Here is a 27,409-nt window from a genome sequence, read left to right as displayed (position 1 = left end):
CGGAGAATAGGTGAATATCAACAACAGCAGAGCATCAGTAGTAACTACACCACCACGACGACCATAATGAGAATATGTTTTGGGCTTTGTTTACATTGTTTGTTCTCATCTCTGGTATAAACAATCCTATCGACAAGCGTACATCAAAAAAGCATGGCTTTCGCTCTCCCCGTATACTGTCGCCGCTTACCACGCAAGCACTTTAATACACTCTCTTGAATGGCGGCACAGCCTTGCACTCGTTCTCGTCCAAGGTATGGCTGATGACTCCTCTGTAGCCGAGCTCGACCTTGCCATGCGGGTTCTTTTGCCATGACAGTGTGTGTTTCATCCAGTTCTGGTCGTCACGCTCGGGATAATCTTCACGGGCATGAGCACCTCGGGACTCCTTCCGGTTGGCGGCAGAGGCAGCCGTTTGGACTCTGTTAATCAATGATCAGTAAACTCCTCAACAAAAAGGGACTTGGGATATACGGACGCGCAAGTCAACAAGTTCCTCAACTCAAGAGTCTCGACAAGATCCGAGTTCCAGATCATGCTTCGGTCCTTGATCCCGACTTGGTCGAACATCTGGTCGACATCGTTGATCCTCTTCACACCTTCGTCAAGGGACTCTTGGGTTCGGAAGACGCTGACATCAGTCTGCATCACCCTCTGCATGGCATTTCGAACATCATATGTGCTCTTCGGGCCGTCCGAGGTCCTGATCTTGTCCAGCATGTTGATGGTCTCGGCACCCGCATCGGCTTCAATTGCCTTTTGGGTCTGACCGGGGCTGAAGTTGTCACGGATGGTGTGTGAGACAGCACGTCCGAAGACGATCAAGTCAAGGAGCGAGTTGGCTCCCAATCGGTTGGCTCCGTGGACTGACACGCAAGCAGCTTCACCGCAAGCGAAAAGCCCAGGGACGACTTCGTCCTTGCCAGCCTCGTTCTGGCGAATAACCTCACCGGTGTACTTAGTTGGAATACCGCCCATGTTGTAATGGACAGTAGGCAGGACCGGAATGGGTTGTTTCGTCACATCGACACCGGCGAAGATTGAGGCTGTTTCGGAAATACCAGGTAGTCGTTCGTGGAGGATCTCCGGGGGTAAGTGGCTGAGCTGTAGGTAGATGTGGTCCTTGTTGGGACCGACACCACGGCCCTCTCGGATTTCCATCGTCATTGATCGGGAAACGACATCTCGAGAAGCCAAGTCCTTGGCGGTAGGTGCGTAGCGTTCCATGAATCGTTCACCCTCCGAGTTCAGAAGATAACCACCCTCACCTCGGGAGCCCTCGGTGATCAGACAACCAGCGCCATAGATACCTGTAGGGTGGAATTGAACGAATTCAAGATCTTGGTTGGGGAGACCGGCACGTGCAACCATAGCCATACCGTCACCGGTACAGGTGTGGGCAGAGGTGCAGCTGAAGTACGCTCGACCGTAACCGCCAGTTGCCAGGACCGTGTTCTTTGCAATGAATCGATGCAGAGTGCCGTCCTCTTGGTTGTAAGCGATGACACCTTTGCATTCACCATCTTCCATAATCAGATCCAAAGCGAAGTATTCGATGAAATAGCTGGCGTTGTGGTTCAGAGATTGTCCATACAACGTGTGGAGCAGGGCGTGGCCGGTGCGGTCAGCAGCGGCGCAACATCGATATGCTTGGCCGCCTTTGCCAAATTTCTGCGATTGTCCTCCAAAAGCTCTTTGGTATATCCGGCCGTCTTCCGTTCGCGAGAATGGGCATCCGTAACTTTCGAGTTCGATAACTGATCGGGGGGCTTCGCGAGTCATGTAATGGATGGCATCTTGATCACCGAGCCAATCCGAGCCTTTGACTGTATCGTACATGTGCCATCTCCAATCGTCCTCGTGCATACTGCAACTTGGTCAGCTCCCAACCATTAGGTGATCAAGCAGGCTCTACTGACTTTCCCAGGGCAGCATTGATGCCTCCCTGTGCTGCCACCGTATGACTTCGAGTGGGAAATAATTTGGTAATGCATGCTGTGTTGAAGCCTGCTTCCGCTAGACCGAACGCTGCTCTCAACCCTGCGCCACCGGCGCCGACAACGACGGCGTCATACTCGTGATCCTGACTCAATCAGCCACGCTCCGCTCACGGGCATACTCGGATCTTCTTACAATGACAGGGTATTTCGAAGACACAAAGGGCGAGGCTTCCTTAGCCCGTAGCGGCTGGTTTGCAACGATTCGGGCTTCGAGAGGGGTCAGTGTCGGAGAGCAGAGAGTACAAAGGTATTGATCATACCAGCAGGTCGCGTCGATGAGAAGTGTCTGCTAGATTGCCTCCAGGTTCGAGAGAACTGCAGGTCGGATCAGTCCCGGATCAGGGTAAGTAACCTCGGGTTTCGTACCTTGGTAGAGGGAGTCAAGCTCCGCAGAATGCTTGAAGAGCTCATCGTGCACAGCTTCCAGTCATCTAAGGCTCGAAGGCAGAACAGAAAGCGCTACAACAGCAGAGCGACGCCTGGAAGAGATGGACGCAGGAGGCGGTTCGGAAGATGGAGTGAAATGAAATGGAAGTCGTCAATGACTTTAGCTCGAAATGAGCGGCTCTGGGGTCGGGCTTGTCGAATATGCCGAGCAAGCGGTTTCGCCCGCAGTCTCTTCCGGCCAATCACAGGAATTCTATTTACACTGTATTACTTTATCCCTCACCTGCCCCCATGGCCTTTGCCTTTGGATTACGGTGCATGCAGCTTCAGAAAGGCGAGCTCATCTGAGGTTGCTGTGCAAGGGGTGTCGGTGATCGTTCGAAGTCAAGGGTTATTCATTCTTGTCACGTAGAAGATCCATGATCATGGCTGTGGTCACCACGTTCAAAATGGCCCTTGTGGACGGGCTCTACTAACCAAGATCTCATGTTGTATGGCTCTGGTACTAGGTTGAGGTGTGGCATATCGCCTCGGCCATCGAGTGGCTGAGAGTTGTGGCGCTCCCCCTGCCTGCTGAGTAACTCTGTAGGTACCTAGGTAGGTATACAACAACTTGAAAGCAACATGCTCACGTCTGCCATCGAACAAGCTTAAGCGAAGCCTAGCTGCTTGCAGTTGACCGATGAAACGACGGTTGTGGCCTCATAGAGGCGACGAGCTACTTGTTGAACAAGATCATGAAGCACACAATAGACGGAAACACCACCAATACGTCAATTATCAACTCTATAACCGACCGCCTCTTTCGGGCACTGGCTATGCACAAACTCCAAGCGAATGCACGCCCCGGAACAATCTTCAAACCCAACTAGTTGTATTGAGCATAAGCGCTTGTGCTGTTCCACTTCAGATTGCCTTTGATGACCTTGTCGACTGCAGCCAGGAAGTCTTTCTCAGTCGCCACTTTGCGCCGACTTCGGATAGCGAACATTCCTGCTTCTGTTGCAACACTTCGTAGTTCGGCTCCCGTTGCGTTTGGACAGAGTCTTGAGATCAGCTCCCATCTGATGTCGCGCTCGACAGACATGCTCTTCGCATGAATGCGTAGAATATTGGCGCGTCCGTCGAGATCCGGCAAAGAGAACTCAATCTTCCTGTCAATACGACCAGGCCGCATGAGAGCAGGGTCAAGGGTAGAAGGTCGATTAGTAGCGAACATGACTTTGATGTTCCCTCTCGAGTCGAAACCGTCAAGCTGAGTGATGAGCTCCAACATGGTTCTCTGGACTTCGTTATCACCACCGGCGCCGTCGTCAAACCGAGCCCCACCGATAGCATCGATTTCGTCGAAAAAGATGATACAGGCCTTCTTTGTCCTGGCCATTTCAAACAATTCGCGAACCATCCTGGCACCCTCACCCACGTATTTCTGTACTAGTTCGGATCCGATGACTCTGATGAATGTCGCGTCTGTTCGGTTGGCAACTGCTCTTGCACATAGGGTCTTACCGGTTCCCGGAGGCCCGTACAGCAAAGCTCCTTTTGGAGGATCGATTCCAAGGCTGACGAACCGCTCTGGCGACAAAAGTGGCATCTCAACCACCTCTCGAAGTTTTTCAATCTGCTCTTTGCAGCCACCAACATCTCCGTAGGTCACATCAGGCTTATCTTCGACCGTCATCATCGTCACACTGGGATCAATCTTTGGGGGCAGCGGAAGCATGATAGAATATTTCTGTCGATCCACACCCACACGCATGCCCTCCTCAATATCCGTAGGGCTGACTCTTTCTCCCAGGTTGACAACAAACTTGGCGATCTGTTTGACATTGATGACATATTTGCTCTTATCGGGGTCTTTCTCATCTTGGATGATCTTTGTACACCGCGCGACTTGTAGTGGTTGTTCTTCCGACATTCGTTGACGATCGGCAGCAATATCCCAGAGATGGGGAGGGGCGAGCCCGGTGTCTGACTCCTATAACAAGGTCAGCATGAGTTATGGCATCGGGAAACGCAGTCTTGCCTTCACGCCTATCTTTTCGTTGACGCTCTGCTGCTTCTCCTTGATTTGCTTCTCGAGCTTCTTCAGCGCCGACGCATAGGGCGCAGCTCCGTATGTCCTTAGAACTTGTATGTCCCTGGTCTTGTCAGCAGAAGCCTTGTGGATCGTGACAAAATACCATACTCTTCTGTTAAGGGTGTGATCTTCTTCTCTGGCTCTTCATCGTCGGCATAGTTCTTCTGGTACTTCTCCCAGCTTGACCCTGTAGCACTGGGCATTTTCGGCGGATGTGGCGAGAAAGAAAGGGTCGGTCAAGGGAGAAAGAGGGTCCTGCTTCAGACAATGGCCTGAATATTGAGAAATGGTGAGCTGTTATCACAAGGCGAGGAGATTGTCGCGGAAATGATGAGATGGCGAGTGTTGATGGTTGCAGTGGCAGTACAACAGCAGCCATGATGCTGGACTCCGTAATCGCGCCGTGCCTAAGCAAGTTGCACTTGGTGGGTGAATGCTCGGCACTAGAAGCAGTTCTTCGCTGCGGTACTGCGGAGCGCGAACGACCCCTCGAGCACCGGTCCAACTTTCGCATTTGGAAATTTACAACAGACATGCCTGCTTTATCCTGAAAGGTTACGTTCAAAGAGCAAGAGTCTGGAAATCCCCTACGTGACTCTCCAGCTCATATTTCACTTCATAACAGACCAAAGTCCTCTCCCCAGAAGTAAGCAACCATGGCTGCCGCCGTGGGAGTTGCCGGCAACGTTGGGAATGCCGCCTTCAAAGTATGTGATTCCTGTGACGGAACCGAGCCCCAGCAATTCTAACATGGCTTTCAGGATAAAGAGAAGCCCATGGCTGTACGGACGGCCAACATTCTAGCCGCACGAGCCGTGGCAGACGCCATCCGAACCTCTCTCGGCCCACGAGGAATGGACAAAATGATACAGAACGGCAAAGGAGAGAATCTGATCACAAACGACGGCAACACCATGCTGAAGTCTATGAGCGTCATGCATCCCGCAGCGAAGATGCTGGTCGATCTGAGTGCTGCGCAAGATGTTGAGGCCGGCGATGGGACGACGTCCGTCGTTGTCATTGCTGGTAGTCTTCTCGGGGCTGCCGACCGACTACTGGGCAAAGGGATACACCCGACCGTCATCTCCGAATCTTTCCAGAGGGCTGCTGCTGCTGCGGTCAAAATCCTAGAGGGCATGTCACAACCCATCTCCCTGACCGACCGTACGACTCTTCTACAAGCAGCCTCTACATCCCTGTCCTCCAAAATTGTGTCTCAGCATTCCGGATTGCTGGGGCCCATGGCGGTCGACGCGGTGTTGAAGACGATCGATCAGAAGACAGCCGACAACGTCGATCTGCGAAATATCCGAATCATCAAGAAAGTGGGTGGGACGATTGAAGATTCCGAGATGATTGACGGACTGGTTCTCAACCAGCAAGTCATCAAGAGCAGCGGTGGGCCTACCAGGGTAGAGAAGGCCCGGATCGCATTGATACAGTTCCAACTCAGCCCGCCCAAACCCGACATGGAGAATCAGATCGTGGTCAACGACTACAGACAAATGGACAAGATCCTCAAGGAGGAGAGGACATATCTGCTGAACATGGTGAAGAAGATCCAGAAGGCCAAGTGCAACGTGCTGCTCATCCAGAAGTCTATCCTGCGGGACGCGGTTAATGACCTGTCCCTTCACTTCTTGTCGAGGCTTAAGATCATGGCGATCAAAGACATCGAGAGAGACGAGGTGGAATTCCTATGCAAGAGCACCGGGTGCAAACCCATCGCCAACATCGACACCTTCAGCGAAGACAAGCTGGGCACTGCAGATCTGGTCGAAGAAGTGAACTCCTCGGGGGCACGATACGTCAAGATCACTGGTATTCGCGCGACATCGGCACAAAACCAAACGGTGTCGATTGTCGCTCGTGGTGCCAATACACTGGTGTTGGACGAGGCGGAGCGTTCTATCCACGATGCTCTTTGCGTCATCCGATGCTTGGTGAAGAAGAAGGCTCTCATCGCTGGTGGCGGCGCTCCTGAGATCGAAGTCGCGTATCAACTTTCGAAACAGGCGCGTGAGCTGACGGGCACGGAAGCAATCTGTTGGAAAGCCTTTGCCGATGCGATGGAGGTGATTCCTACAACTCTGGCGGAGAATGCCGGTTTGAACAGCATCAAGGTGGTGACTGATCTTCGACATCGACATGACATGGGAGAGAAGAATGCGGGTGTCAGCATCCGCAGTGGAGGGGTCAAGACGAACATTGCAGAAGAGAAAGTGTTGCAGCCTCTGCTTGTAAGTACCAGTGCGATTGAGCTGGCGGCGGAGACGGTGAAGATGATACTACGGATAGATGATATCGCCCTGTCTCGATGATAGATCGTGGGTTTGAAGCTGCCTAGAAGCTAAGATATCCAGGGACAATTCGTGCTCAAAAACTGTAAGAGAATGATACAATGCATGAAAGAATTGAAAATCAATATCCCTTTCCCTGTATGTATTTCTTATTATTGTTAAACAATCTTAGATATGGGTGGACAATAGAGTTCTTGATCTTGTTGTCATCCATTGTGACCCTAACAAGAATAAAATAAATACATCGATGTTTTAAATACCTTGTATCCAGGCTGGGGATCTCCTAAACAACCATACGTACCATATTTCTCTATCCCCCCCAGGCCTCTCTATATGACAATCTGTGTCCAACAGACGCCGAGAAACACGGCGTCCGACAGTATCGTCAGTCGCACTGCTAGAGCTGAAGCTCCTGACGCCCATGTGTGGTTCTTCACCTTGCTCCAAGATTGGCGTCTTGGACCTCGATCAGCCCTGTTCGGCCGGGCATAAGACCTTGGGACGCAGTGATACAGATACTGTCACGTGCAAGGCTTGGGAATACAAGAGCAGGCACGTGAGACACCTCCGGAAGCCCTCATCGGCATAACTTCCGCCCGAGGCTTGCTACCCCTTAAAGATAAGGTACCTTATCTGCGGCAACCTACCATGTACGTACACAGTGAGATGGAATCATTTGCTCCCACAAGCGACATAACAGAAACCAAAGCCTGAACAAATATATGAGCAGTTTCTGTACAAGGCATTTCAATTGGGGTGTTTCTCTGATATCAAAAAAGAACAGGGCCAGCATTGGATATTCTTCTGTTGAGCCCCAAGCAAGACAAGAAATGCAACATGGCGATATCTCATCTGCTGGTGAGAACGCCCGCTGGGGCAAGCCAGCCTTTGTATGCCTCATGCCCTTTAACAAACCTTACAGCCCAGCCCTCTGAGCACAACCCATCCTTTGCTGAACCTGATACACAACGCCTATATAACCCCCAATTGGTCCCAAAACAATGAAACAGTACCACTTCGGGAAGGGCATGCGCAAGTGGTCAGAACCGCAATCAACCACAATAAAATCCGTCCCTCGGGGCGGCAGGGTGCGGACATGCTCACGGCGACATGATCCACGCGCCGGTCTCGACAACTCCCACGCCTCGCTTCAGGTAGGCAGCTCATTCCCATCAGTCCGTCGACATAACCTGTAAGATATCTGATACAGCAAACAGAAGAGCAACACACGTCAAGTCATCACAGCGACATAGTCTTCAGAAGGAAGGACCGATCATGCAGCGGCCTCGGTCTTCTTAGGTGTCGCCTTTTTCGGGGCGGCCTTCTTTGTGCCTGTCGCTTTCTTCGCAGCCGGCTTTTTGGTGGTCGCGGTGGTCTTCTGTTTGGTCACACGGCCTGACTTCGTCTTCTTCAGGACTGTGGGAACATCCTGGACGGCGGGTGCCTAGAGCTAGATCAGCATTAGGCACATGAGACCAGCAAGCATGATGACTTACGGCAGCCTCGGTCTTGGCCTTGGTCTTGGGCGCTCGCTTGGTGGCGGTGTTGGCCTTGGGCTTAGCGGCGGCAGTCTTCTTGGGGGCGGCGGCTTTCTTGACCTTTGGTGCAGTGGCTGTCTTTGCCTTGGAAGCAGCAGTCTTTGGCTTAGCGGCCTTTGGTTTGGCTTCCTTAGGAGCCTTCTCCTTCTGCATTGGTGGTAAGCGGGTTTGTTAATTCGAATGAGTCATGGGCACTGACCTTAGGGGCGGCAGGCTTCTTCTCGACAGGCTTGGGTTCCTTCTTTGCCAGCTTCACAGGTCCAGAGGGGCCTAACAACAGTCAATACAGGCGTTGGCGCGTCATTAATTGGAAGAAATACCCTTGGGTTGCTGGAAGTCACCCTTCTCCACACCAGATTTCAGAGCCTTGTTGAACAGCGAATCGAACTGTGTCTCGGACGTGACGGTGATGTTGTTGTTTGCCTTGACATACTTCTTGATGGCTTGACGGCTGCGTAGGTGTTAGTGTAAGCGATCAGAACAGACAAAACCTGACGCGATGCGGCGTGATGCAGCGCGACACCACAGGGTGTAGAACGTACCTGCTTCCATTGCGCTCCTTCAACTATATATCACAGAGGGTTAGTATCTACTCCTAAACGGATAACTCGCAATGGGCAAAGGCCGGTCTGGCCGAAACGACTCCAGTGAGAGCGGCAAAAGCAACATCTGGGAACGAGGTTGTCGCAAACCAGGCCGACTTACGTTGAGGATGGCCTCCTTGATCATATCTGGCAAGTAAAATCAGCAACTGTACGCGACAATGCCATCGCGTTCAGGCAGGCCAACTGACCTTTGTAAGAGGCATGAGCGGGGGCGGCAGCAGGCTTCTTTTCCTTGACAGGAGCGGCGCCGCCGGAAACTTTCTTGGGAGGCATTGCGGCGTGGATAAGTGGAATTGGGTATCTGAATGAATGAAAGACAGATGCTGGATAGCCTCAGATGAGACGAGTGAACGAGTCTGAGACGCGAGACGAAAGACGAGAGCGAGCTGGGTAGAAAGATGGTAGGAGTAGATGGGCGATGGGCTTTCGCAGCGCGCGGGCGGGGGAGGCAGCGGATGTTTATACCTCGCATGTGACGTGGGATTGATCTGTGAGGTGCGCCTGCCCACCAGCCAATCAACTGTCACCCGCCGGCGGAAACTCGACTCGCCCAAAATAATCAACTAATCGCGGGTGGAAACTGAATGATAATAATTGATCGCTGGCCGTTTTGGGGCGTTGTCTGATCGCGGCGTGCCAGTGTTCAAGTTGTATCTCTGCTGCTGCTGCTCTGCCTATACTCGAGGTCTGATCACGCGCCGTCAAGCGGTCCATCGCATGACAACGCCCTGTTGCCTCCAATTATCCTTCATCTTGTATTTTCTCTTTCACCCACCTTCATTCTCTCTGCTGTGCCGAGTCTCGTTCGGTTCATGCAACCTTTTGTTGGGTGTATGTCGACCCTCCTTTGCGATACTAGTAATTCGCAGCAATCTCATGATCGTCCAGTTCGTTCCGAACGCATGCTAATCCCAATACTATTATTGTTGTTGTGATGCCTGCCGCCTGGGTGCCTCGTCTGTCCCAATCATCGCGTCGTCCATCTTGTGGTGGTCTTTTTGGTCTCTAGCGGTCTTGCATCGTGGCTCATGAGCTAGGTAGACGCTGTTGGTAATATGGTTGAAGCCATTTATGCTAACTGAAAGGGTTTGTCGTAGTACGCGAAATGCTCTGAACTGAATCAATCCATTGTACTTTCATTGCAAGGAAGAGGGCGGCTTCAATCATAATTCCCAGCTTTGGGGAGACAACAGGTCGAACTCCAGCCATTCGGGTTGCGAGCACCTGACCTCGCCGCCGCCCCGAATTCCGCGGTCATGTGAGGCACCCTTTTTGGGAACTAGTGCCAAGTCTATCTCAACTTTATCTTGAATTTGGTGGAGTTCTGCATATTGGTACAGGGGTAGTACCTGGTAGGTAGTATGGCCGATGCAAGTACCTGTTGTTGCTCATGTTGTGTGTAGAAGTGCGTTGGCACTCTCCCGTGCAATTCCATCCTTTGCACCTGTAGATCCCCTCATGTGCCATTTTGCTTCCTGAACGCCATGCTATGAATTTATGATGCCATTCTACAATCCCACTGGCTTCATCATGATCACTGTCGCCGATCAACGTCGATGATGCCATCTCCGTCTTGCGGCCGACACACGTTTCGCGTGCTGCTCGTCATCGTGAGATATGTGTTTTCGTCTTGGAATCTTTCTTGGTCTTTGCATCTTCTTTCTTTCTCTTCTTGGCTTCGGCAATCTTTTCATCGTGCTTGCGCTTCAGATCTTTCTTCTCATCCTCTGACTTTGGCACCGCTTTGAAGAATCCTTCGAGTCTGGACTGTTGTGCTGTCTTGACGTTCTTCTGCAATTTCTGTGCTGCGCTCCGGACACGGTCCTCATTGAAGCCCTTGTCATTGACAAGGAATTGTACGAGGCCTTCCATGTCAGGCGCCTCCCACTTGAAATCGCATTCTGGATCTTCAGCCGATCGAACGTCAGGATGCAGGAAAAGCTCTCTCGCATCTTGGTAGGGCCAATCCTCGGGGAGTGTATATCTCTTTTTGGGGTCATTCGCGATGAACTCGACTACATTTTCAAGGGTACCGTGTTCGCGGATGAGCTTCAATGCTGTATTCGGCCCGATCTTGGGGATTGGATCGACGTAGTCACAACCCAGGAGAATGCATAGGTCAATGAACTGTTCAAGTCAGCGGCGGATGATGTGCCTCGCTTGCGGATGGTTTACCTGCGTCCTGTCCATCCCCAAACCCGCCAGGGTCTTGTCAAGGTGGATCTCCTGAATAGGTTCCTTGCGCTGTTCACTGAAGGTAAGGTGTCGTAGCAGGATCGGAGAATCGAAACAAAGTGTGTCCATATCCTCTGACGCAGCTGCATACACCTTTCCTGCGCGGGCCAGAACAGCGCATTGTGCTTCCGCCTCAGTTGGGGCGATAATGTAAGGAATTCCCATCAACTTGAGCAATTTTCGGCACTCCTCATTGTGCTCTCTGGTCACTCTGACAGTTCGTCTGGAGAATTTCTCCACTTCCTCTGCGGTTCCTGTCTCTTTTGCCTCCTCGGCCTGCTCACTGGCCTCATTCTTCCGCGCAAACCGTTTTGCCAATTCGCCGGACTTGAGCTTTGGTGGTGCGCCGTCGAAGACATACAGAGGTTTGATGCCGTTGTCAACCATGCGAAGAGTGCGGTAGAACATCCCCATTAGATGTGACGTGGTTTCACCAGTGTCGGACATGAGCTGTTGACCATCCGATCGAACTGCGATCAAGAAGCTGTAGATACTCATAGATCTGTTTGCAGTCAGTGGAAGCCTGAATCGTCGGGAGAATGTGTTCATACGCATCCTACAGAGATCTGTTAGCCATATTGTCCATAACACGTCAGGATAAACTCACGATCGCGACCTTCCTCCCAAAGTGGTTTTTGATTTCGCCGGTCTTGATGGCGTCGGGCGCCTCCTCCGCAATGACATGGTACAGCTCTACAGATGATCAGACTGTCTGGCCGATGAATGCAGGTGACAGAGGACCTACGTTTGATACCCATTGCTGTCAAGTTGGCTGCCTGCCACAGATTGTTTTGCGGTGATACGGGAAAGTTCAATATCTGTGGTCAGAAAGCGCAGGGTTGGCGTCGCGTAAAGTGGTGAAGAAACGCGTTTGTTCCGCCGCAGTACGTAATGACGTGGGGAAGACGAGCGAGCTACTGTGGAGTTTACAGCTTCTTAAGTGCAGAACCTAAACCCGTTTCAATGCTCCTCAAGTTTGGCACTCATGCGAAGGATAACGAAATTGATGTATATTCATGAGAATGGATTGCAGACGTTCTTGCCGATGCAATCTTTGTGCACTAGTGAGTGTTGTCTGCTGTTGATAGCAACACAGTCGAAAGTACTGGGCGAGTCGGGTACTCTTTTGCCCTAGTAGCAAAGCTCCCAGCGACGAGCTTCCACCGCATAGGAAAACTGCCTCGGCTCCGTCTTCTACCTCTTCCATCTGGCGGTTAACCCCGTATTCCCGTTTCCGCCGTCTACCAAATTTATCGACTTTCCTACTGTGCATAGCTTACCTTCATATCTTCCACTTCTTCCTGGGGGGTTTCTTCGACAATGTTGAGCCGATCTATCCTTCGTCGAGCTGCGCAGGCGCGCTTGATTCCAGCCGCTCACTCCCCGCTCCGCAGGCATGCCAGTTCTGCAGTCGCCTTCAAGTGGGACGATCCACTGAATTTGTCCAACTTCCTGACGGAGGAAGAGCAGGCCATCGAGGAGACTGCTCGGTCTTATTGCCAGGAGCGCCTCTTGCCTCGAGTTCTAGAAGCATATCGGAAAGAGGAGTATGATAAGAAGATTCTGCAAGAGATGGGAGAGCTAGGTTTACTCGGTGCCACAATTCAGGGCTACGGTTGCGCGGGTGTGAGCAATGTAGCGTCAGGCCTTATCACGAGAGAAGTTGAGAGAGTGGACTCTGGTTATCGCTCAGGAATGTCGGTTCAAAGCTCCCTCGTTATGGGGCCTATATATGATTTCGGAACTCAAGAGCAAAAGGATAAATATCTGGAGAAACTGGGAAACGGCTCATTAGTGGGCTGCTTTGGCCTGACCGAACCGAATCACGGGTCTGACCCCGGCTCGATGGAAACCACTGCGAAGCCTCACCCATCCAAGGAGGGATACTATTCAATTTCCGGTGCGAAGACATGGATCACGAATTCACCTATCGCCGACGTCCTGGTGGTGTGGGCCAAGCTCCAAGAAACAGGCAAGATTAGAGGATTTGTGATTGAGAGAGAAAAATGCCCCCCAGGCACGCTGGAGACACCTAAATTGGGAGACAAGAATGGACTGCGAGCCTCAATCACCGGAATGATCCAATTGGACGAGTGTCCTGTACCAAAGGAGAATATGTTTCCAGACATCGAAGGACTCAAGGGTCCTTTCTCTTGCCTCAACTCGGCTCGATATGGAATAGCTTGGGGCACAATGGGCGCCCTCGAAGATTGCTTAAGCCGAGCGCGCGAATATGCCTTGGAAAGAAAGCAGTTCAAGAACAATCCCATCGCCAAATATCAGCTCGTACAAAAGAAGTTGGCAGACGCATCGACAGATGCTGCTTTCGGATTGGCCGCTGCCTATCAAGTCGGCAGGCTGAAGGACGAAGGCAAGGTGACGCCCGAGATGATTTCCATGATTAAGAGACAAAATTGCGATCGAGCCTTAGTGAACGCCCGTCACTTACAGGAGATTTTCGGTGGAAACGCAGTCAGCGACGAATATCATATTGGGAGACATGTCGCTAATCTGTTTGTCACGCAAACCTATGAAGGTCAAAGCGACATCCACGCCTTGATCCTAGGTAGAGCCATCACCGGCCTCCAGGCATTTGCGTGAGTCTCCAGGTGCCCAGGCCAGGCCCTATCTCTGTACATGTTGTGGGCTCGACGAAAAGTTCCTGGGATGATTACCAGCCTGAACGGGGTATAAATGACCAGCAGTCCCGCAAGGAGGTTGGTATAATGGTGACATAGCTTTATAAATATGCCGCAATGGCGGAAAACCTGACCACCTCAGTTGTATGTTGGGGGACAATATATTGATACCAAACACTGTGTGCTTGGTCATAACGAAGTAATGACATGTCACGTGTGGCAAAGTTGTAGCTGCCCGGAAAAATGGAGGGCGCAGCGACCGCCCGATCTGGTATGTAATACGAATTAGTCCCTTAATAATACCATGGTAATAATAATTGACGAAGGCAAAAGTGCTGCTGTGCAGTGGCTGAGTGGACGATTATTATTGCCAGGTGCTTCTATCATGCCAAGCTTGGGCTCCGACTGAATCGCCTGCGCTTTCGGCTGGACAACGAGAGGTGATCTTCTTTCATACCTACACCACCACCACTACTTCCACTTCAACACAACTGAACAACAGCGTGACAAACAATTGACACTCAACCTTACCGATTACTCCGATCTACTTCAATCCCTCCTCTCCTACATAACTTTACTGCCTATACTTCTCAGGTTCGTGTCATCAGCATCTCCTTCCGACATTGTACCCAAGGTTGACTCAGATAGCAGCCCCGCGTTAACCCGGTTGTCAACCACCTTTCGCCTTTTCAAACCTCCTGTACACTCGCACTCTTCAGATTCTCCAGACATGGCGTTGAAGCGTATCAACAAGGAACTCACAGATCTTGGCCGGTAAGTACCTTCGCCTCGGAGGACCTCCATCAGACCAAGGGCGCTCCAAGCCACGGCCGATAAGGATGGTTCGGATATCGAAAACACATACTGACAGGTGACGATTGTAGTGACCCTCCCTCATCATGCTCAGCTGGTCCCATAGGCGACGACCTGGTACGTCCGCTTCTCTTAGCAGCACCCTTGGGCAGTCGACCAATTGCTTCAAAACTGCGGCTGCGAGCGCCTTGAATCGCTAGCTAACAATCCATCTACAGTTCCACTGGCAAGCGACAATCATGGGTCCTGTATGTTACCAAACCTTGAGCCCCGTTGCCTTGTTCGAATGTGTACTAATTCCTTCGACAGGGTGATAGCCCTTTCCAAGGCGGTGTCTTCTTCCTATCGATCCACTTCCCGACCGACTACCCCTTCAAGCCACCCAAGGTCAACTTCACCACCCGAATTTACCATCCCAACATCAACTCGAACGGGAGCATTTGTCTGGACATTCTCCGAGACCAGTGGAGTCCCGCTCTGACGATATCCAAAGGTAAGGACTGGCCGCAGCCCGTCACCTCAAAGATGATACGCTAACCTGTAGACAGTCCTTCTCTCCATCTGCTCCATGCTCACAGACCCAAATCCCGATGATCCGCTTGTTCCAGAGATCGCTCATGTGTACAAAACCGATCGCGCCCGGTATGAAGCGACGGCTAGGGAATGGACGAGGAAGTTTGCAATCTAGTTGCCATGGATGGCCTAGGCAGCCGGTCGGTGTTGGGCAAGGCCACACAGGTTTTCACAATGACAATGCAACAGCTGCGAGATCGGTCCGCACAGTGGCGTGAAAGACGGGGGCATCAGGGAGCGCAGCACAGATGGCGAGATTACCACCAGCATACCTTCCACTGGATGCAATGACAGCAACTGGAGAAATGGGCGTAGACCTGAGGCTGTGGTCATGTCCAACGGCATGATTTGGGATGAATTATTATGATGCATTACAGCTATGGGCATGCTTTAAGGATAACAACGGTGCTATTTGCAGTCCAGCCTCTTTTCTGCTCGCTTTCTTCCTAGTGGTAGTGCATTCTTTGCATCGCCTTCGGCTGGTATTAATGAGCCTTATCCGCAAGCAAATTCGGCCTCGAGTGTGGGATTGGAAATCGTAGCCGCTTCGCCCAACGTCCCAGGCCAGGCAAAGTACTCTGTAGACGATGTATGTTGTACGTACACCAGGCCATTCGTTCGCCTCTGGGACCCAATGGGGTTTTCTGATCTGACTTGAAGCTAATCCGGTTGGCAGAGGTTTCGGGCTGCGATGTGCGCACTCAATTACGTGAGAACTGCAAGAATTGACATGCTGTCACTGGATCGTCTGAGTGGTCTGATGGGTCGTTGCACTCGTTATACTTTGTAGAACGAGTCGAGTCTACGGCGCTGGCAACAAGTTGAAACAAGGAGGCACAGCGGCAGCAAGGAAGACAGGGAAGAGACGAGAGCAAAAGACGCAGGCAAGGATTCAAGGTTCTTTTCTGGGCGGTTTCGAACATTGTCAACCCCCTGGCGTGTTTCACCACCTTGCCTCGCTCCTCGCATCGCGTGCAAATCATCTTGCTGAAGAGGTTTCTCTACACAGTCTCCATCTGGTGCTGAACTCGATTCGGGCTCCCTTACTCAACAGAGCGTCTGGACTCGGATTTGCAACGCACTGTCACTGGCACCCGGTTCCTCCGCCCCCAGCCATGTGGATTTGGCCTGCCATGGATCTTGTTCCAGTCCGACTCCCGCTCCACTACCACGGCCAGTGTCCTCCCTTGGCACAAGACCTTCCTACCCCTTTCACCTTGCATCGAGCTGTGAGGAAGCCCTACTGTCAGTGCGGACGCCGCTGATGCCTCGGGCACAAGCGCTGCAGGAGGCGGGAACTTTTTCACATCTCGATGGCTCCAAGGCGTAGTTATTTGTCGCTCCCCCCGCCCTGATCTGCTTTTTGTTTGTGTTGATCTTTTCCGTTGCAAAGAGCCTGCAGTTGAACCGCCGACTATACTAATTTCCTCGCTGCTATCTAACGACACGCGAAACAGCCTTGCCTGGTGCGAAGCACGAACCCCTTGTCCATACGCAGTAGGGGTCCTGGAGGTAAGTGGTGCACTGATACCTTCCAGAACGTCGTCACCTGCTCCATACTGATACTGTGTCAAGTGTGCGTTTCGAGTAGCCCACGCCTGCGGCAGTGTCTCAAGTCCTCAGTCTTGACACGGCACCACCGCTGGGCAGTGGACCGGGCGAGACCAGCGTTAGAGTTGGTCCGAACGCGCTGTCCATTTACATCTACATATCGCCCGCCATGAACCGGTCGGCGCCACCACCACCACCTTACTTCCATGACATACCGCTGGGACGGTCAAATACTACTACGCACGATAATGCACCAATGTATTACCTGGAGAAGCCGTTGGCCAGATCAAACACGTCGTCGACTACGTCCTCAATGTCGGAACGAACCCGGTCGACCCCTCTGTCGAGAATGTTGCTGTCGGGGGAAGTCAGTGGAGATGCGCCCCGAGACCTCACACTGAAAGAAAAGTTGGAGAGATGGATGGTCAATGAAGGGTCGCGAAGAATGGTGGTGGGGATGTTCGTGCTGGTTCACGGACTGATCTTCGCCTTTGGGTTCATGAACTACCAGTTGAAAGACAACCTGACGACGGCGCGGAGTACCTTTGGCTTGACATATCCGATAGCTCGTTCGGCAGCGCTGGTGTTGCACTTCGACGTCGCATTGATCCTGTTTCCCGTCTGTCGGACATTGATATCGTTATTGCGCCAAACCCCTTTGAACAGCATCGTCCCTTTCGACAAGAACCTCACCTTCCACAAATTGGTGGCCTACTCGATCGTTTTCTTCACCTGGGTCCACACCATTGCGCATTGGAACAACTTTGGGCAATTGGCTGCCAAACAGAAGCTGGGCTTCGTTGGCTTTCTGAAAATCAACTTCGCCACGGGGCCCGGCTGGTCCGGCTACGTGATGCTGTTCGCCTTGATGGCGATGCTTTTCACCTCGATGGAGAAACCCCGACGAGCCAACTACGAACGCTTCTGGTCCATCCACCACTTGTTCATCATTTTCTTTGTCTTTTGGTCTGTCCATGGCGCCTTCTGCATGATCAAGTCCGACACAGCGCCCTTCTGCTTCGGCACCGGTGTCTTCTGGGAGTACTGGATGTACGGTGGCTTTGCCTATTTGATGGAACGGGTCCTTCGAGAAATCCGCGGCCGTCATAAGACGTTTGTCACGAAAGTGATCCAACATCCCAGCAATGTGGTCGAGATCCAGATACACAAGGAAAAGACCAAAACGCGCGCTGGCCAATACATCTTCCTCTGCTGCCCTGAAGTCTCCATCTGGCAGTACCATCCCTTCACGTTGACGTCTGCGCCCGAGGAAGACTACATATCGGTCCATGTCCGAATGGTAGGCAACTTCACCAAGGCATTGGGCAAAGCTCTCGGATGCGACGACAGCAAAGCCAATAGCGCCGGCGGCGGGAACACCAAGAAACAACGCTCTGAAGTTGTGTCCATGGCTCCAGGAGGTCTCACAAAACTGTTACCTCGAGTATATGTGGACGGACCCTTCGGCTCCGCGTCAGAAGACGTGTTCAAATTCGAGACAGCTGTGTTGGTCGGGGCAGGCATAGGAGTCACGCCCTTTGCCAGCATCCTCAAATCCATCTGGTACCGCATGAGCACCGGCAACGGCGGCAAGACACGTCTGCGTAAGGTCTATTTCTTCTGGATTTGTCGCGACTTTGGCTCCCTGGAATGGTTCAAGAGTCTCCTGACCGCGATCGAAGCCCAAGACAAGCAGCATTCCATTGAGATCCACACCGTAAGTTGTTTCTCTTGTCTTTGCTGCTCACATCTTTGCACTCCTTTTCCCTCTTGCACCTGTTCACCTCTTGCCTCAAATTGCTCTGCTCCGGAATCCCCATCCGTCGTGATCGTCGACTAACATATCATCGCCACACAGTATCTCACGGCCAAAATTTCCGCTGCTGACGCCAACAACATCATGCTCAACTCGACCGACACAGACGCCATCACCGGCCTACGCACACCCACCAACTTCGGCCGACCGAACTGGGACATGGTCTTCCGCTCCATCCGCAAACTCCATTCGCCCGGCGAGGCGGGCGTCTTCTTCTGCGGACCCAAGGGGCTCGGGTCGCAGTTACATGTCAAATGCAACATGTACAGCGAAGGCGACAAGGGATTTCGGTTCGTCTGGGGTAAAGAGAACTTCTAGTCCCCCCTGGGGTTCTTTTACTATCACTGGGTTTCCCATGCTATAGACACACCATCTTGGTCTTGCATTGCGATGGGCTTGCCTTGCAAGGTGCCGCCATATTGGGATTTCCGACTTTCGGAGCTCAACGAATTCAAAACTAGAAACATCTTTTCTTTTTTTTTTGCATTGCGCCACGGACTTAGGCCTCACAGCTTGGACTTGAGCTTGGGATAGCGACGGCGAAGAGGTGGAATACTGGGTACTTACTCGGATACCCTGAACCTATAGTTATCTTATAGGTCTGTATGCATGTCGTATGTACACTTCTAGGGGCAAATTTCCTAACCCATTCGGGGTTTGGAGGCAAGTCTCTTCCTCACTCCTGAAGCAATCGAGACCTCTTGAGAAGGAAAACAAAACATGAGAACAAAATAGACGTACACCATAGCATGGAGACAGTGTCTGCAACGTGGCTCAGCCTCGTGATCTGGTAGTGATAATAAAAGTACGTACTGGGGCTTGCGGAGAGAATTGACTCTTGACCCAGACGCCGCCCCGTGCCAACCACCAAAGTTCAAACCGTACAAGCCGCCAATTTGCTTTCACCTTAGATAGTGTACAATTGACAGAACAGAAGCAGAATGAAACTTTGGTGTCGAAAAGGTTGCTTTTCCGTTGCATGATTCTAGCCCTTCTTTCGGGCGGCTCTAGTTGGAAGTAATGCGAAGAGATGGCTTCAAAAAAATAATGCTACTCTGGGTATCATATCTTCCGCATAACGGATATTGCAAGTGATTCCATCACATATGGCGTTCGGCCTCGTCATCTTCAAGGCACCCGTAGGCAATAGACCTTCGGTATCGAACTTTTAATGTCACTCAAACTCCGTCGCTGTGAAAGTCGAAAGGAACAGAGAGAACATTCCGGCCTCATATGACTCGTCCAGGATTGAAATGCATAACAACTGGGCTAAAAGTACAGGATCGAGAACAGATGATGCGCTCAAGGAGCGTGATCAAGTTCGGAAAGACCCTTTTTTTCCATTGTCGAAGTCGACAGCAGACAAGGTGAGAAATTGCGACTGTGGGTGCCGTCGTCAGGGGCATAAATACTGGAACCAATGTGGCTCCCTTCGTCGCCTGACTCCAGATCGCTCTCATCACTGAAAGAGCTTGGACCGGCCTTCAGATCAAGACCGTCTTCGCCGTCGTAGTTCTCGACCACAAGTATGGGTCCTTTCTCGGATGGATCGAAAGGAATGCTGGCGTCAACGCTGGGTGAGCCCGGCATACTGTACATGTAAGTTGCCACGAATACTAGGACCGAACCCAACAAGAAGTAGACGGTTGGGACGAAGTTGAACAGGAAGACCGAAGCAACCGTTGACAGGATGATGGAGACGGAAGTGGCGAAACCCTTGAGAATGTTGTCGGCGTATTTGATGACCATGGCGACAATAAGACCCCCGGCAGCTTGAATACAAACCGTGGCAACCACAACGGCATTGTATCCTTGGAAGAAACCCCCTTCACGGATCGCCTTACCATCCCACACTAGGGCGCCGAAGAGGGCAATACCCAGGCATCCAACACTCAACTGGATATTGCGGACCCAAATCGAACCATGTTGACCGCCCTTGAGCACCTTTTCAAAGTAGACCCCGGCAAAGCCTGAGCATATACAGGCGATTGTGACGGCGGAAATACCAATCAGATAGTTGCCCTGGTGGACGTGCAATGGTGTGGTCGACGAAGGAATCTGAACACAGGCAACGCCAGCGGTGAGAATGACCAGAGCGAGCCACTTTCTCGATGACAGGCTCTGCCCGAGCATTACCACGGCGAACAGTGCAGTAGTCAAGATCTTGCACTGGTATGTGACTTGGAATGTGGCCGCGTCTAGGTTGGTGGCTGCCACGAATTGAAGGTTGTTCTGTAAAGTATAGAGGACGGCAGGGACAAGGAGTTTAAGAAAGCCTGACTTCAGACTGAACAAATCGTTCCAGAGTTGATGTAGACTGTACCCGGATGAAGTTGAGGTTGGAACATTATCGTCTGAAAGCGTGGGTAACCGCGAGTATCGGGACTGGGTCTGTTGGTCGCGGATGTGAATGGACAGGCATATTATACATTTGATGAGTTCGGACAGGACGACAGCGGTCGAACTCAGGTATCTGGGACCTGGCAGGATTCGAGAATATCGCATGACAAGAACCAAGGTGGAATTTTGTAGGACAAGGGTGAATAAGGAGACGTATTTCGTGGGTACGCCACAAATCGTAGAGAAGGCATCTACACGTATCTGGTCAGCCCCTCGTCTGTCATACTAAGATGGAGAGCGAGCGGATGTCATACCTTGATGAGCCATTTCTCCCAGCAATTTCGAGAACGTAGTTCGTAGAAGCTCTTGGAGCAGATGCGAGAGGGTATAGGGAGGAGGAAGAGCGTGCGAAGAGGTAAGCGTTATATGGAAGGTGACTGGTAACGATCGACTGGAAGGAGGCGGTTTAAAGAGTGATGGCATTAACAAATGCTCAGCTGCAAGGGAGTCGTTCCATTATAGCAATTTACGAACGGAAGACTGCGGCGACACAGGCACATCGGTGCCGTAGCATGACGAGAGAGAGTCCAGAAGAACAGTAAGAAGGGTAAGAAAAAGGGTAACAAGTGGTGAGAGGGAGGCAGAGACAAATCCGGTGATTAAGGTACCAGGTAAGGGTAGTCTAGTTGGTCAGCTTGCGGATGGTGGAGGGAAGCTGAGGGAGAGAAATTATCCAGGGCACAGGAAGGAGGGTGAATCAGGCACATCAGCCAGTTAAACGGCGAGCCTGGAGGGGGCTGGAAGCCACCCAGGGCCCGTTTTCTCGGGTGCTGGTGAGACGGCGTATCACTTGCAGAGAGTCATCAAGCCTACAAAGATCCATCCTTCGCTCGGGTGGAGGCACTGCATGGTTGCATCTGCAATTGTCGGGTCAGCCGCTGCAGCTCTTTGTACCTACATCTGATGCAAGGTTACGGCGCAAAGGTGATCTTTGTCCGCTGTCCTGTCTACTACTCGAAATGCTCTTTGTCAACCGTTCTGCTTGCGAAATCCGAATTTCGTTGATGTGCAGCTGAGACTGGCCGCACGGATTGCTTGCGCACGGGCAGCGTAGAAGGGGCCGTAATTATTATGGGGATGCCTATAACTCTACTACCAAAATGGACCGATGGTGCCTAGACGGTGCCTAGAAACCATGTCCAATTCGGTCGACTTTAGCCTATGGCTGATGAATCTTTAATTGGAAACAATCCCTCGGCAAGGTCGCCGTGTGATTCTGCAACAAATGCATTTCTCATCTCGCCTCCAAAGCCTTTCTTTCATATAGTTAGGCAGGTTACGATCTCATCAGAATCACCCAATAATGGTATCATTGTGTTCGCCCGGCGTCGATATTGCTCCTGCGACCAGAAGAATAACCTAGATGAACCTATCCTTGTGATCCCAGCTTTGTCGCTAAGGTATCGATACGCACGAGCCTCTCAAACGCGCCGCGCCGTGCAAGGACCGACCGCCTAGCATTACCAAAGAGGAAGAACAGGTGGTCGAGGTCTTTCCGCGTCCTCGACCCGGTCGTCTTGAATACCTGGGTCTGGGGTAACAATCATGATACTATCGAACGAAACGATGATTGACCCCAATGTCCTAATTCGTGGCGACCATGCGTGATGAAGAGTGCCTTAACTCAAAAAGACCAGCTCGCCGTCGTCGTTCCTTACTCGTTCGTCTAGTCGAATGCGATCTCTGTTCCATCGACCATCGCCCGTGCCCAACTCGGCCTCCAGCACTTTTCCGTTTTCCACGAGTCTCACGTTGCGCGCACTAGCACCGAAGTTTCCACCCTTGGCCCAGACGAAGCGACCATGCATGTTCGCCAGGCAGTTGTTGAGCGACAATGATGAGAGCTTGTGGTCGCCGTGGGCGTTGGCGCAGGATGCGATCAGGTCGTAGTCCCTATCCAGTGTGATGCTATGCGACGAAGATGAAAAGTTTCCTCGCATCTGTGCATCCAAGTTGCCTCGCATCTGTCCATCTTGTCTCTTCTTCTTTGTCTTCTTCTCGTCGTCCGAGGAGCTGCTGGGTGAAGAAGACGAAGACGAAGAAGACGAAGAGGAGGACGAGGAGTTTCGGCGCAGCCCAGCCGGTCGCTTGGCTTTCTTCTTCTTCTCCTTCTTGTGCTTTTTGTAGGCGTCTTCGGCCATAGAGCCAGCGATGGCACCGGCGACAGCTCCAAGAAACCCGCGGTGCACCTTGTGGCCGCCATACGCTCCCAACCCTCCTCCCGCCACGGCTCCCATCAACCCGCGATCCTGGGAATTTGGATTGTTTGGGTCAGGCATGGTTGCTGGCTGGGGGGGATAAGGTGCTGTCTGGGGTGCTGGAGGCTCTGCCGGTGGAGTGAACGTTTCGTACTGAGGCTGGGTCTGGACAGGAAGGGTTGAGTGAGAGCGTTGAGTTGCCTCGTAGTAGCCATAGTTTTGGCTAGTCGACGAGTATTCACCTTGCTGATAGGAATATGCGGGAGCAGGAGACGAGTATGGCGCTGGACTGTGAGGATATTGAGAATAGGGGCCTTGTGAGTCCGGCGGCGCACCATAAGGCTGCTGATAATTCGGGGGCGGTTGATAGTTGTAGTCGTATGGTCGATACTGATCATCCTGACGTTGCTGGGCACAAGGTTGACTGACGGGAGTCTGCCACTGCTGGTAACTCTGCTGGTTATTGTCTCCGTAGCCATACTGGCTGTGAGGGGGCTGATTGTTCCAGTATCCCTGGTTCGACATCTTATACTCACTCAAAAACGAGATTGCGCGTTTCGGAAGAATCTGGTACTAAACGCTCACAGGGAACGAGGTCTCATGGCTGGCAGAGACAAGGAGGACGGCGCAAGGGTGACAAGCTGCTATATACTACATAGATACCTAGGTAGTTAGCTGGAACCTACTAGTATCCAGGCAGACTCGTTGAAGCTGGCCCTCGGAAGTGATGCCAGGCTTCCACCACAGCCACACTAACATTTGAAGTCTACCAGTATCGCGATCATTCACTGCCAGTGGTCGATGAAACCAACGCTGAGACGGGCTGAGGCGCAGGGCGCAGGGGCCAAAGATACCTATGGTAGGTATAAAGTAATTGGTTGGCAAGGTCTGATATCGTTCCCAATCGTTCGATCTTCGCACTGCTTACCTACCTATTTGCATACTACCCAGTATGTCTCTCAAGGGCGGATTGAGGCTAGGTAGGTGGCCACTATTGCCTGAATTTGAGGTTTGGTGCCTCAGGCTACCTACCTCAGTAGGTACCAGCTCATCACCATACCTAGCGAGGCTAGTTATGCTGCAGCGCGTGTTATTATAGAGGGAGTTCGTGTCGTGCCTAGTACTAGTGCTACTACTAGTAGTAGTAGTCGGTCGCGATAAGTACCCTTGGCATACGCCATACTATGCAGCGTCGTGGCGCGAACCAGAGAGTTTGAGGTTCGAGGATCGGGCAGGAATGTTGCTTGTTCAGCCCCAGCTTGCAGTGGACGAGGCCACCCAACGGCGCAGCTGCGCTTTTGATTGTTGGAAGCTGGTCACTCACAATGGTGCCTACCTTACCTACCTCCTACATGTAGGTACCTATACTTAATGCTCCTTGATACTACTACACAGTGACAGACGCAGTGTCGAGCAGGCGTTGCCTACCGAGTACACGTCGTTGCTACTTCCTCTGACGTTCACCCTGATCCAAGGGTGATAGCAGAGTGAACAATTTGAACGAAATGCCACAAGTGAGCCTGTTCTATCGCTCGCGTTCTTCCATTCCTTTGATCTCCAAACTCGACTTTCTGCTTTCCGTGGACAAGACCTTCACAAAGGTACCAAGCAATTGACTTCATTCAGCGGGTTCCCAGCGGCCGACTATTTCAGGCTGCTTGACGTGCGACCATGACCACACTTCCTATTCGTGCCGCTGGCGGCAGCCAGTCGTCCAGCATTTCCGATGTTGTCTCTCCAACACCGTTCTCGGAGTCGGTGCTGGCAAAGATCATGTTCGCTTACAGGCATTCGCCGTCTCAAGATGGCCAACACTTTACTGATGAGGCGTCGTTCTTGTCTTATATGGCATCGGACAAGTCAAGCGCCATGGCTGACCTCAAGTCGAATGACTTAAGCTTCCCGCTCTCCTCCTATTATATCAGCTCGAGTCACAATACATATCTTTCCGGCCACCAGCTATACGGCGACGCAAGTGTCGATGCGTACAAGAACGTCCTGAAACGGGGGTGCAGGTGTCTAGAAATAGACGTGTGGGACGGTGACAGCGATTCGGAGACGAGCAGCTCGGATGCTGAAGAAGAGCAAGGCGGCAGACATGGACGGCCAAGATCAGACTCCAAACCATCACGATGGAACAGAGTGAAGGCTCGTGCAGCAAGGATGCGATCTCGCTCCCCGTCTGGATCTCTGTTGAACAACAGCCAGCCTCGAGATCTGGGTCCTTTCCACAACTTGAATGCCAATGGTCAGAACAGGACTGATGCTGCATCTGGGCAATCCGAAAAGTCAATTCAGAGCCCGGGTTACCTGCATCCCCCACAACCACCCTCTGTCTCCTGGAGGAGCGAGCCACAAGTTCTCCACGGCTACACTCTGACACAGCCAGTCTCATTCCGCTCCGTGTGTCAGTCTATCAAGGACTCGGCATTTCTGTCTACTGACCTTCCTATAATCGTCTCGCTCGAAGTTCATGCCTGCCTTACTCAGCAGGAGATGATGGTGGATATTATGCGGGACATCTGGTCGGGATTACTAGTAGACATCAGCACAGAGAAAGACATCTCGGTCCTCCCATCGCCAGAATCGTTGAAGCGGAAAATTCTGATCAAAGTCAAGTGGACGACAGACCCGGACACTGGCGAATCTAACAACCCCGTTGACCAGGTTGTATCCAACCCTACCAGCAGGAGCACAGAAGACGGAACAGCCAGTTCAATAGACAAGAGAGAGAAGGCCTCTAAGGTCCTCAAAGCCCTTTCTGAACTAGGTGTCTACACTCGGGCATATAGTTTCAAGCACTTCGCGCAACCGGAAGCGTCCATCCCTACCCATGTCTTCAGCTTGTCTGAAAGCAAGGTGCACTCCATGCATTCAGACCCCCTGCACGGCCCGGCCTTGTTTGGCCACAACAAGAAGTATTTGATGAGAGTCTTCCCTAAAGGATCACGAATAACCAGCTCGAACGTCGATCCAACCTTCCATTGGCGACAGGGGGCGCAGATGGTGGCCTTGAACTGGCAGAAGCTCGACAAAGGCATGATGCTGAACGAGGGCATGTTCACCGGTACGAACGGATGGATATTGAAGCCCGAGGGATACCGTTGTAATGAGGAGCCCCCGTTGGGAAGCGATACCTCTGCCGTTGCACCCAAAAGGCAATGTCTCAACCTCGAGATCCGCCTCCTCGCAGCGCAGAGGCTACCTTTACCGCCTGACAAAGACGCGTCCTATCTCACCAGGATGAAACCGTACATCAAAATCCAGCTGCACGTGGACACACATGGCCCTCCTGGGCAGGGCAAGAACGTGAGTGGGACGAACCCAACTCAAGTCAACACCGATACAGGTAGCGGTGAAGAAGTCGACGACAAATACTATAAGCGGCGGTCAGCAACATCGAGAAGTGACTGTCCTGTTTTCGGCCACGAACGAATGAGGTGGTTGAACGTCTCAGAAGTTGTCGAGGAGTTGAGCTTTGTGAGGTACGTGATTTTCCTGGTCACCTGGCCAGCGACGATTCCCTTTTGTTGCGAGAACAAGAAGCTCTCCATCTACCCCAGCCTTCTGATTGTTGGATTCGATATCCCCCGCTCCTCAGGCCATCCGAAGCTTGCCTGATCTTGTGCGCGAGTCCTCACCGCAACTTTTACCTTAAATGATCCAAAGCTTGCACGCCTTGTTGTCCCGTTGTGGTTGCTTGCAGCTTTCGGTTAGCGAAGTGTTGACCAACATTGAACCTCGCAAGTGGCATTTCTGCTTCTCTGCGATACCATATGCCATCTCTGCTGCGGGAAGGCTGCAATGTACGGGAGGTTGTGCAATGTCACGGATTTTCAGGAGGCTGCAGGCAAGCGTACAATATTGGCTTTCTGCACCGAAAGGGACTGTCAGCTACACCAGGCCAGCAATGCTTGGGAATGTTGCACCGATCGAGTCTGCAGCCAGCAGTTACTTGCTTGGCCTGTTCATGTACGATCGCGTTACACAACCCTTGTTCCTTGCGCATGCATATGTTGCACCCCTGCCCGTGCCTGGTGTGATATTTGACCTGTCAAGTGTTAACTTGACCAACCAGCGGATGCTCACACTGACCTTTTGTATTATTAGATTGAAAGTCATGGACGACCGATCAATTGGCAAAGACAACATGTTGGCTTGGACTTGCATTCGTCTCGACCGCCTTCAGCCAGGTTACCGACTTATCCACTTGTTGGATTCCACAGGCATGCCATCGCCGGGTGCTTTGTTTGTCCATGTGTTGAAAAATCTGG

General features: G+C 51.9%; 11 protein-coding genes across 11 annotated transcripts; 5 read left to right on the top strand and 6 right to left on the bottom strand.

Moving 5' to 3' along the window:
• Nucleotides 1-202: 202 nt before the first annotated feature.
• Nucleotides 203-2,411, bottom strand: A1O1_05612 (succinate dehydrogenase [ubiquinone] flavoprotein subunit, mitochondrial; the record flags this gene model as incomplete). The annotated part of the gene is made up of 6 exons (XM_007726497.1): nt 203-422; nt 479-1,867; nt 1,920-2,083; nt 2,134-2,207; nt 2,261-2,315; nt 2,367-2,411. 6 exons carry the CDS (start codon nt 2,409-2,411, stop codon nt 203-205), a joined length of 1,947 nt encoding a protein of 648 aa, XP_007724687.1.
• An 844-nt stretch (nt 2,412-3,255) lies between these two features.
• A1O1_05611 (26S protease regulatory subunit 7) lies at nt 3,256-4,670 on the bottom strand (the record flags this gene model as incomplete). Its single annotated transcript, XM_007726496.1, has 3 exons — nt 3,256-4,358; nt 4,404-4,528; nt 4,576-4,670. The coding sequence occupies 3 exons, from the start codon at nt 4,668-4,670 to the stop codon at nt 3,256-3,258; spliced, it is 1,323 nt and encodes a 440-aa protein (XP_007724686.1).
• A 453-nt stretch (nt 4,671-5,123) lies between these two features.
• On the top strand, nt 5,124-6,788 carry A1O1_05610 (T-complex protein 1 subunit delta; the record flags this gene model as incomplete). Its single annotated transcript, XM_007726495.1, has 2 exons — nt 5,124-5,174; nt 5,229-6,788. The coding sequence occupies 2 exons, from the start codon at nt 5,124-5,126 to the stop codon at nt 6,786-6,788; spliced, it is 1,611 nt and encodes a 536-aa protein (XP_007724685.1).
• A 1,252-nt stretch (nt 6,789-8,040) lies between these two features.
• On the bottom strand, nt 8,041-9,183 carry A1O1_05609 (histone H1/5; the record flags this gene model as incomplete). The annotated part of the gene is made up of 7 exons (XM_007726494.1): nt 8,041-8,211; nt 8,264-8,452; nt 8,505-8,575; nt 8,626-8,756; nt 8,848-8,870; nt 9,011-9,036; nt 9,099-9,183. 7 exons carry the CDS (start codon nt 9,181-9,183, stop codon nt 8,041-8,043), a joined length of 696 nt encoding a protein of 231 aa, XP_007724684.1.
• A 1,332-nt stretch (nt 9,184-10,515) lies between these two features.
• A1O1_05608 (flap endonuclease 1) lies at nt 10,516-11,903 on the bottom strand (the record flags this gene model as incomplete). Its single annotated transcript, XM_007726493.1, has 5 exons — nt 10,516-11,037; nt 11,086-11,647; nt 11,697-11,701; nt 11,753-11,838; nt 11,891-11,903. The coding sequence occupies 5 exons, from the start codon at nt 11,901-11,903 to the stop codon at nt 10,516-10,518; spliced, it is 1,188 nt and encodes a 395-aa protein (XP_007724683.1).
• Nucleotides 11,904-12,465: 562 nt separating this feature from the next.
• On the top strand, nt 12,466-13,746 carry A1O1_05607 (glutaryl-CoA dehydrogenase; the record flags this gene model as incomplete). Its single annotated transcript, XM_007726492.1, has 1 exon — nt 12,466-13,746. One exon carries the CDS (start codon nt 12,466-12,468, stop codon nt 13,744-13,746), a length of 1,281 nt encoding a protein of 426 aa, XP_007724682.1.
• A 768-nt stretch (nt 13,747-14,514) lies between these two features.
• A1O1_05606 (ubiquitin-conjugating enzyme E2-16 kDa) lies at nt 14,515-15,285 on the top strand (the record flags this gene model as incomplete). The annotated part of the gene is made up of 5 exons (XM_007726491.1): nt 14,515-14,558; nt 14,669-14,714; nt 14,816-14,845; nt 14,907-15,090; nt 15,146-15,285. The coding sequence occupies 5 exons, from the start codon at nt 14,515-14,517 to the stop codon at nt 15,283-15,285; spliced, it is 444 nt and encodes a 147-aa protein (XP_007724681.1).
• A 1,605-nt stretch (nt 15,286-16,890) lies between these two features.
• A1O1_05605 (NADPH oxidase) lies at nt 16,891-18,855 on the top strand (the record flags this gene model as incomplete). The annotated part of the gene is made up of 2 exons (XM_007726490.1): nt 16,891-18,438; nt 18,580-18,855. 2 exons carry the CDS (start codon nt 16,891-16,893, stop codon nt 18,853-18,855), a joined length of 1,824 nt encoding a protein of 607 aa, XP_007724680.1.
• A 984-nt stretch (nt 18,856-19,839) lies between these two features.
• On the bottom strand, nt 19,840-21,204 carry A1O1_05604 (uncharacterized protein; the record flags this gene model as incomplete). The annotated part of the gene is made up of 2 exons (XM_007726489.1): nt 19,840-21,128; nt 21,192-21,204. The coding sequence occupies 2 exons, from the start codon at nt 21,202-21,204 to the stop codon at nt 19,840-19,842; spliced, it is 1,302 nt and encodes a 433-aa protein (XP_007724679.1).
• A 1,352-nt stretch (nt 21,205-22,556) lies between these two features.
• Nucleotides 22,557-23,660, bottom strand: A1O1_05603 (uncharacterized protein; the record flags this gene model as incomplete). The annotated part of the gene is made up of 1 exon (XM_007726488.1): nt 22,557-23,660. One exon carries the CDS (start codon nt 23,658-23,660, stop codon nt 22,557-22,559), a length of 1,104 nt encoding a protein of 367 aa, XP_007724678.1.
• Nucleotides 23,661-24,806: 1,146 nt separating this feature from the next.
• Nucleotides 24,807-26,756, top strand: A1O1_05602 (uncharacterized protein; the record flags this gene model as incomplete). Its single annotated transcript, XM_007726487.1, has 1 exon — nt 24,807-26,756. One exon carries the CDS (start codon nt 24,807-24,809, stop codon nt 26,754-26,756), a length of 1,950 nt encoding a protein of 649 aa, XP_007724677.1.
• Nucleotides 26,757-27,409: the final 653 nt, after the last annotated feature.

Source organism: Capronia coronata (assembly GCF_000585585.1).
Source record: "Capronia coronata CBS 617.96 chromosome Unknown acBCG-supercont1.4, whole genome shotgun sequence".
Taxonomy (NCBI): Eukaryota; Fungi; Ascomycota; class Eurotiomycetes; order Chaetothyriales; family Herpotrichiellaceae; genus Capronia; species Capronia coronata.
This window is presented reverse-complemented; position numbering and strand designations above follow the sequence as displayed.